The 9486-nt window shown below is 25.6% G+C and overlaps 7 protein-coding genes across 7 annotated transcripts; 3 read left to right on the plus strand and 4 right to left on the minus strand.

The window, feature by feature from the left end:
* ENU1_058910 (tubulin alpha chain, putative) lies at positions 1 to 183 on the minus strand (the record flags this gene model as incomplete). The annotated part of the gene is made up of 1 exon (XM_008858094.1): positions 1 to 183. A coding segment is annotated over one exon (151 nt), but the record flags the coding sequence as incomplete, so codon positions are not given.
* Positions 184 to 561: 378 nt separating this feature from the next.
* ENU1_058920 (TBC domain containing protein) lies at positions 562 to 1503 on the plus strand (the record flags this gene model as incomplete). Its single annotated transcript, XM_008858095.1, has 1 exon — positions 562 to 1503. The coding sequence occupies one exon, from the start codon at positions 562 to 564 to the stop codon at positions 1501 to 1503; it is 942 nt and encodes a 313-aa protein (XP_008856317.1).
* A 210-nt stretch (positions 1504 to 1713) lies between these two features.
* On the plus strand, positions 1714 to 2354 carry ENU1_058930 (hypothetical protein; the record flags this gene model as incomplete). Its single annotated transcript, XM_008858096.1, has 2 exons — positions 1714 to 2073; positions 2121 to 2354. The coding sequence occupies 2 exons, from the start codon at positions 1714 to 1716 to the stop codon at positions 2352 to 2354; spliced, it is 594 nt and encodes a 197-aa protein (XP_008856318.1).
* A 72-nt stretch (positions 2355 to 2426) lies between these two features.
* Positions 2427 to 3878, minus strand: ENU1_058940 (hypothetical protein; the record flags this gene model as incomplete). The annotated part of the gene is made up of 1 exon (XM_008858097.1): positions 2427 to 3878. The coding sequence occupies one exon, from the start codon at positions 3876 to 3878 to the stop codon at positions 2427 to 2429; it is 1452 nt and encodes a 483-aa protein (XP_008856319.1).
* Positions 3879 to 4274: 396 nt separating this feature from the next.
* Positions 4275 to 7409, minus strand: ENU1_058950 (Ran binding protein, putative; the record flags this gene model as incomplete). Its single annotated transcript, XM_008858098.1, has 1 exon — positions 4275 to 7409. One exon carries the CDS (start codon positions 7407 to 7409, stop codon positions 4275 to 4277), a length of 3135 nt encoding a protein of 1044 aa, XP_008856320.1.
* Positions 7410 to 7520: 111 nt separating this feature from the next.
* ENU1_058960 (phosphatidylinositol-3,4,5-trisphosphate 3-phosphatase, putative) lies at positions 7521 to 8831 on the plus strand (the record flags this gene model as incomplete). The annotated part of the gene is made up of 1 exon (XM_008858099.1): positions 7521 to 8831. The coding sequence occupies one exon, from the start codon at positions 7521 to 7523 to the stop codon at positions 8829 to 8831; it is 1311 nt and encodes a 436-aa protein (XP_008856321.1).
* Positions 8832 to 8919: 88 nt separating this feature from the next.
* Positions 8920 to 9321, minus strand: ENU1_058970 (hypothetical protein; the record flags this gene model as incomplete). Its single annotated transcript, XM_008858100.1, has 1 exon — positions 8920 to 9321. One exon carries the CDS (start codon positions 9319 to 9321, stop codon positions 8920 to 8922), a length of 402 nt encoding a protein of 133 aa, XP_008856322.1.
* Positions 9322 to 9486: the final 165 nt, after the last annotated feature.

A 9486-nucleotide genomic window follows, 5' to 3' on the forward strand; every position in this document is an offset into this window, starting at 1 on the left:
TTCTTGGAAAAAGGCATTATAAGCAGTGTCACCATCACTAGTTATAACTGACCTTTTTTCATTAGTGTTGGCAATAGCTGTTCCATCTGGTTGAATTCCATGTTCAAGGCAAAATAACTCCCAACATTTATTTCCAAGTTGACATCCAGCTTGACCAATGTGTATTGTTATTACTTCCCTCATATTTTGAAAATTTCAAGTTCAAGTTGTTTGAAGTTCTAGTTGAAAAATCTTTAGTTGACTTTTCTTTTCACCTTTAGCACTTCTCTTTCCTTTACTTCTTTGAGTTATGTTTATGTCCTCTCTTTTCCAATAAGTTTCCCCAAGATTTTTATTAATTTAATGTTTTAGTTTTTGAGTATTTTTTAACCTATCTCAAAACTTAATTTAGGGATTTGTTAAGATATTGTTTTGAATCACATTTTAATAAGTTAGCAACTAAAGTATTTTTGCAGCTGTACAAAAAAGAGTTTTATCATGAGAAATTCTTATGGAATAAAATTTAGAACTTGCAATTATAAAAACAAGGAAATTTCCCATCTGGGAATATCATTTTAATTTATGGGAGATACACCATCTAAACCTGAAGATACACCATCTTCATTTGAACAACAACCAGACTATTCTAAATACACTGCACAACAAGTATTTGATGATTGGGAGGAAATTGAAATGAAAGCACCAGCATTTATTCGTCGTTTTGTAAAGTCAATTGATAATAAAACTCGACTAAGATACTGGCTAACAATGGCTAATCCTGAACAATATACAATAAAAAATCCAGACTTATTTCAAAGTTTATGTGCACAAGCTGAAGTAAGAATGATAAATGATGAAGAATTTAAAAAAATTGGTCAAAAAATTGATTTAGATGTAAATAGAACATTTCCAAATGATCCACAAATGACTGAAGATAAACGACTTGATTTAAGAGATATCTTACGGTCTTTTGCTATTTTATTACCAAAAACAGGATATTGTCAAGGAATGTCATTTTTGGCAGGACAAATTTTATTGGTTACCCAAAATCCCGAAGATACATTATGGATTTTTACTTATTTTATGAAAGACCTAAATTTATATGGACTATTTTGTGATGGATTACCTTTATTAAAATTCGCAGTATTTTGTATTGAGTGGGTTATCAAACATCGTGTTCCTTCATTAACTAAATATTTCCAAGAAAAAGATACACCATTACTTCTTGTTGTTGGTCAATGGTTAACAGCATTATTTAGTATTAATTTTGATAAATGTGTAACATTAAAAATATGGGATATGTTTTTATTGGAAGGATTTGTCTGGTTAGTAAAGGTAAGTTCTGCTCTATTATTGATACATGGTGATCTTTTTAATGGGCTTATTGATGAAGTGGTAGTTCAATTAAGACAAGCAACATTAAAAGATGAGTGGAGAAATGTTTCTATGACAGCAGATGGGATTGTTTTTGGAGAAAAAGAGTTAAAAGAGTGTAAATTGGCATATGACCAATCACAACAATAATTAATGGTAATGAAAAAAGGTAATAAAAATGGAATTTATCAACAATCTGTTAATTCATTTTTTTTTATCGATAAATATTTTTAGAATTTATAAAAAGAAATATTAAAATTTTTGACAAAAAAAATAAAAAATAAATAAAATAATGAAAAATTTAAATTTAGTTTTTTATTAAAAAGAAAACTAAAAAAAAATTATTGAATAAAAGAATTAATGATTCCTTCAAGACAACAAATTTTAAAGTATATTAATCTAACCATAATTATAATTGGAATATTTTTATTATTTCATGGAATTACAAATGCGTTATTTTCTAGGCATCCAGAAAATGAATTATCAAGTAAATCCGTAACACATATTTCATTAATAACAGGAATAATTGTTATTAGTTATTCAATATATTGTTTTAAACAATATATAAATTATAACAAAAAAGAAATGTATTTATTAATAATTTCTGTTGGTTGTTTAATTATTATGTATTGTATTTTATCAATATTTACTAATTCAATAACAACTTATTCAATTAATTCAATAATAAAAAAAGAACAACTTATTGGTGTTGAAAATGAAGTTTGTGTTATTTTATTTCTTTTTTAAGAAAATTAATTATTTCATAGTTTAATTGTTGTGGATGGAAAGAACCAAGAAATTATTGTTCTTCGAAGATATTACCAACATGTTATCATGTATTAATTACACCACATAATACTTATAAAACTATTACTTCTTTAATTACCTTATTAGAAATTATTCATATAGTAATATTATTAATTGGAACTTGTATTTCTTATAAACCAACAAAAAGAAAAGAAGATTTTTATTCAATGTACACAAATATTGGTGAAAAATGATTAATTCTAAAACTTTTAATTTTATTTAAACCTTTTTAACTGAATGATCTAAAAATCATTCTTAATTAAATATCATTTACTTGATGAACTTTTAATTTTTAATGTATTTAAACCTAATTGATACCACCAAACATTAAAGTGTTGTGATTCAACAAATTTTTTCATAAATAATGCACCAACAGTATTAAATTTTTGAGGAAATTGTTTAATAAAATTGTCCAATGAACATTCTTTCATTTCTGTGCAAAAATTAACAACACTATTTTCTAATCTTCTATATAAGCACTCATTCATAATTTTCATTACTTCACTTGAAAATTCAATAACTCTTTCTGATGGCATCATTTCAATAAATTTTTCTCTATCATACATTGTTGGTCGTTTGGGAACATATTTATTTATACAATCAGTAAGTTTTTTTAATAACTCACTTCTCCAAGGAAGTGTAAAACCATTTGGTTGTAATGATATAAAAGAACGACTTATTTTTGACATAAAAAATGAAAAATATGATTGATCAAGTTCTTGAACATATGCATTTACTCTGCATTGATAAGGTGGATATTTTCCAGAACATAAAATAGGTACTGGTGTTTCATAAAACTCAAATAATTCATCAGGAATATATGGAATAAAAATACCTGGCCATGAAAATGGATAAAATAATGCTAAAAATCCAAAAATACATGACGTTGCAGTGGATATATTTTCTGATATAAGAATAACACCCATCCCACATAACATTACACTTAATATATTTAATATTTCCTCTACAGACATTGTACAAAATAGTCGTATTAATGAGTAATCCCCAACCATTGACATAGATTGAGATAATGGAGTTGATGGTAAAGGAGGTGATGATTTAGCAAAAGTATATTTATTATTTTCTATTGTAAAAGATAATGGATTTGATTGTTTTTGTGGAATACGAAAGATCAAATGAACAAATGCTTCAAGTGATGGTTTAATTGGATTTAAACAAACATTAGGAGAAAGTAATGTTACACGCAGAACAACACTATAAAAATATTCTAATTTATTTCGATAACTATGTTCTGCAATATAATGCAATAAAGGAAATAAAGCCAAAAAATATGGATATGTAGTTGTGAAGCAATACGTTCTTTGTGTATAATATTTGACATTAAATAACTGTGTTGTAAGTCCTGTTGGATTTATTAAGTCTGAAGTAATATTTAAAAATTCATTTTGTTGTATGCATACACATAACACACTTTCTATTTCACCAGGAAGAATAGTAATATATCGAATTGGTTGTTCTTTAAAAACATCATTATTTGTTAGTGGAATAATTGTAGGATTTCTTGGGACAATAAACTGTTCAGCCTTAAGAGGAAATTTATAAGACTCTGGATATTTATATAACTCTTGAATTTGAGGAGTTGGTGTATTTGGTGATGTACTCGGAGAAACTCCAAATATTGCGAATGAGTTGATAAGATTTGGCGTTTCTTGTGTTAATGCTTTAATTAGTGGTGATGTGATATGATCTTCGCTCATTTCAATTTTTTTAAGTTCATTTGTTTCTCTTTCCAGATTACTTTTTTTTTCTTCATTCAAATAAATTGTGTTATATATTAAATAAAAATTAACTATTTGTTTTATATTACAAAAAGTCAAATTATTTTGTTTTAGCTTGTTTCAAATATAAAGTAATATTCCAAGGTTCACCATCAACAGAAGGATTAATATATTTATTTGGATTTATAGGAACATTTTCTTCTTCCATTTTTTCTAATTGAGTAAGTGCTTGTTGTTTTTTAGTTTCAAGAAGAGAGTGATGGTTTTCAGTATAACTCATATAAAAATGAGAAAAAAGATAATATTTTTAATAAGAATTTAATAATAAAAAAATAATAAAATAGATAAAAAGTAAATTGAAGCCATTTATTTTTCTCAATCAAAAAGTTGTTTGACACACTGTACAAATTGTCTTAAAGATTCTTCAAAACGTTCTTGAGTGACATCATTATAAATTGGATCAATTGAATTTTTTAGAGTAGAAGAATAATTCAAGAAAGATTGTTGTTTTATAGGTGATTTAATTTTTTTCGTTAACGCAAGCATTAAAGTATCAAAAGAGTTAGGTCTTAACAAGAAGATTAATTGAATAGGTCTAGATAATGCCCAAATATCAAAATCATTTAAAATATTATCGAAAGAAATCCAAAGAATTGGTTCAAAACTATTTGAACAAAATTGAACAAGTTTATCTATTCCAAAATTTCTTCTTTTAATAGAAGAATAAATAGAGTCTAATAATCCATTAAGAAAATGAGAACAATTTAAAATTATATCTCCATTTTTCATTTTCATTCCATTAATAACTAATTGAAGAATATTAAGTAATTCTTTTTCAGTAAATATTAATACATTTGAATTACAAATTAAAGATAAACTATCTATAAATGAATAAACACCTTTAACTATTTTTGGATACTCTTCTAATGCATTAAATGGTATTCTTAAAGCAGTGTCAAGAACAACATTTAATGTTTCTACAACACTATTATCTTGATATATTTGAAATATTGCAAAGTTAACCAAATTACATTTAAAACATTCTGACATAGCTCTTAAACAAAGACAAATTGGTTTAAAACATTCTAAATAAGGATTTTGATATGTTTTATTTGAATTTTGAATAAATGAAGCACATAAAGATGCAGTAGCCATTGTTATTCCTTTAAATATTCTCATACAATTAGGCGATTCTATTGGGAAATTTTCTTGAAAATTTTTACTTGAAGCAATATCACCAAGTAAACGTAATAATGGAATAAGAAGAATTGGTGTTCTTTGTAATAAAGAAATTAATGGAGTTATTAAAGGAAAAATATGAACAATAAGAAAATCATATAAACACATAGGAACAGTTTCACATTCTTTTGATGTTATTATAACAGAACGTAAATCAGTAAATAAAGTAAATATAATAGAAGTATCAAAATTTGAATTTGGTTGTTTAATATATAATTGAATTTGTTCAATGATTGGTATAAATTGTTTTAAGAATAAAGGTAAATAAATGGATAATCTACAATTAAATAAAATTGTTCCTAATGTTCTATATAATTCAAAATGTATTTTTTTTAATTGTTTTGGTGTTCCTTTAAAATTAGATAACAATGAAATATGATTTTGACTTACCATATTTCTTACCATTTCAAATTTAAATAATTGGTAATTAAATAATGATGATGAACTAATAACTGTAAATAACTCTAAACATTTAGTAATAATAACTACTGAATGTCTCCATTCACTTAGTATTGTTGAAACCATTTCAAGATAAAACTTTAAGAAATCTTCCGTTGTTGCAATTCTTTCTACTTCCATTTGACTTAAACTACTAACAGAATTTTTTGCAATTAATGTTGTTCTAAATACTGTCATAAAATTAATACATGCCTTTTGTAACCTAAAATCTCCACTTGATTCCATTTCTTTAATATCTTTAATATATCCAGCTCGTTGAACATATTGATTATATTGAATAACAAATGGAAAAATTATATTAGATATAGATGTGTCTAATGTTATAGATAATGTATCTGTTGCCATTATTAATTTAGCTTTTAATACTCCAACAACCATTTCAATAATAAAAGCAAGTTGACTTGAAATAATATTCTTTTTTAAATTACCTTGTTCTGTTAATGGTGTAGAACATAATGATGCAAATTCTTGAATTGTTTTATTAAATATTGACTTAATATATCTATAAAATGATTCATAAGAATATCTTGCAATTGGTCCGTATGTTTCATAAATTAATTGAATTTGTTCTTCACTTAGAAGAGGGTCTTCACTTGGGTCATGAATAAAATAATATTCTTCTTTTGCTATCATTGATTGAATAAAAACTTGACATATTTCATTAATTATTATATTCCATTTTTGTGCTTTTTCTGGATATCTAAACATTGATAAAGTATATTTCATCCAAAAACTTAACATATTAGAAATACATACCATATTATTACTTTGAAATACTTTAATAGTAAATCTACTAACTGACTTTAACCATTCAGTCGTTGTTGTTGATCCTGTAAGTTGAGTTGTTCTAAATTTCATTAAAAAGCGACATGTAAGTACAAAATTTTCATTTGTGTATAGTCCTATTTCTTTATCAATTACTGATTGAATAAATAATGATAATAATTCGACTGCCCTTTGTTTACTCATTGCATTAGGAACACTTATTTGTCTTAATGAAGCAAGAACAAATAATAATTCCATTACTACTGATGAAGTTGTTGTAGAAGCAAAAACGCCATATATTTCAATTAATTTTTGATAAAATTCTTCATCCTGAACAACAACATAAATTTTTTCAGGCAAATGAATCCAATTAACATATTCTTCATCATAATGCCAAGAATGACATAGTCCAATTCCTGAATTTAATGAATTTAATATAGTTTTAATTAAATCTTCATTATTAGGAATAAGTTGAATAGATTTTATAAGAGAAATTAATAACTTCATTAATTCAAATATAACTGTTGTTTTAATTGTTGATATTTGATTTTTCTCTAAATTCATTTTTGAAAAATTACTTTGTGCCCCATCTAATACACAAAATATTAAATGAACTGCAATATTTATTAACATTGGTTTTAATGAATTAACTAATGCTCTAATAGTTGTTAAAAATATTTCTGAATTATCTGGGGTTTTCCATGAATAAACAACAGTAATAGAAAACAAATTATAACACGACCTTGCAATAAATCCTTGAGTTGTACTTTTTTGAATTACTTTTAAAAGAGTTGTTTGTATATCATTTGAACAAGATAAAAAAGTTGATGGACTTAATTTAAATGAATTAAGTATTAATGATATGATGTATTGTTGTGCATAAACATTATCAGTTTGAAGTAATAAAGAAAGATAATCTGAAAGATCCTCTTTTTTTTCTAATGAAATAGGTAATATTTCTATAAGCTCTTTCCTTCTTTGATTATTAGGAGTTGTGTATAATTCTTCACAAAATGTTATGAATTGTTGTGGGTTTATCAAACTCATTTTGTATTTAATTCTTTTTTTTTTCTCTTTTTTTATTTTTTACATAACAAAAATTTTATTAAAACACAAATGAAAACTAAATAAAATTTAGAATAAAATAACAAAGAAACCATGTTAAGAAGAATAGTAGCTGAAGATAAAAACATTATCACTATTGATGGAACAGACTATGACCTCACTTATATCCTTCCTAACCTTATTGCTATGGGAATACCTACTACAGGTATTACTCAACAATGGAGAAATTCTAAAAATGAAATTGCAGAGTATTTAAATCAACATCATCCACATCATTATATGATTTGGAATTTAACAGAAAAATCATATTCTTCACTTGAATTTGAAAATAGAGTTCAACACGTTGGATTTTTGGATCATCATCCTCCTCGTTTCAATCACTTACTTAAAGTAGTTGGTGAAATTGTAAAGTTTTTACAAAGTGATCCAAACAATGTTGCTTGTGTTCATTGTAAAGCAGGAAGGGGAAGAACTGGATTAGTTTGTTCATGTGTATTAATGGGACTTGAGATTTGTTCAAATGCAAAAGAAGCTATGGAATTTTTTGCAAAAAGAAGATCAAAAATTAATAAAGGATCAACATCTCCTCCCCAAGTTAGATATTGTTATGCTTTTGATTATTATATGAAAGTATTTAATAATACAATTCCATATACTCCAATACCTAATTATAAAGTTCAATTAAAAAGTGTTACTTTTAGTGGATTTAAACATTGTATAGTTCCACGTGATTTTAATGATGTTGCACATCCAGTTCTTTATTTTACACCATTGTCTCATTCAGAACCAAAACCACAACTTTGTAAATATCCACAAAAATGGGTTCAAACTGGAGATGGATCTTTTGCTATTTCATTCACAGACAGACTAATAGTCAATGATCAAATGGTTATTTTAACTGTAGAGGTTAAAGATAAAACAGTAGTAGTAGGAAAAATATTACTTCCTGCTTTTTTTATTGATGCAAATTATATTTATTCTATGGGAATTGATAAACTTCAAGACCCAACTGAAGGGGTTAATAGAAACCAAATGGGACTTCCAGCAAATTTTATGATGAAATTCTTTTTTAAACCTGCAGAAAAAGTAGATGATGAAATTGAAGAATTACATTCTAAAATTATTGAACAAGTTCATTTGTCTCCTTTAGACATTATGGAAAAAGATGTTCCACCTCCTTTACCTGAAAAACGTCTTTCACAAAGTGAAGTTATGTTATCTTCTCTTCAAACTAAGAAGAAAGTACCACCTCCTCTACCAAAACAAAGTCATCCAAAACTAACACAACCAATTCCAAATGAAAACTTTGTTTCTTTTAAACCAAAATCATTTCAAACAACTGAAGACTCAACAACTATTTCTTTTAAAAATAGTTTATTTACGAATGAAAATTCATTATTATAAATGTTATTTTTTTTTATTTTTTAATATTTTTATTATGTAAATTAAAACAACAAATCTAATTGAGATTCAATTAACTAAAGAGAATAATTTAGTGATTAGCAACTTTAAGGATCCATTTGTCAAGGAAGGGAATTCCAAGGAATACACCTGATTTGGCTTTGATAAATGCAAGAACAACAAGAGCAATTATTACTAATATAGCAATAACAAACATAATCCAGAAACAAACAACGAAGAATACTCCAGCCCAATAGAAAATAAGGAAGAAAAGAGTAATCATAAAAATAATACCATTAACAATGAAAGATTGAAGAGCAACAGCACGAACATAAACATTTTGCTTTTCAAGGAAGAAAATAATAATTCCTCCAATCCATCCAAAAACAGTAGCTAAAACTGAAAGTATTGGAACACTACAAGATAATGTGGTTGTTTGGTAATCGGAATTGGTTTCATTATTTTGAGAATAATCATTAAATGGATCAGACATTGAGTAAAAGAAATGTAATAACTTTAATTTAAGTTCAAGTTCCTTTTAGGGCAAAAAGAAATCTCCTTTTATCAAGAATTGAATGACTAAAAATGAAATGGGGATTTCTAATATTTCTTGACTTTTCCAAATAACATTTTCAGGGTTTTTTTATCAAAAAAAAAA

This window comes from Entamoeba nuttalli (assembly GCF_000257125.1).
Source record: "Entamoeba nuttalli P19 unplaced genomic scaffold asmbl_3195, whole genome shotgun sequence".
Lineage (NCBI taxonomy): Eukaryota > Evosea > Mastigamoebida > Endamoebidae > Entamoeba > Entamoeba nuttalli.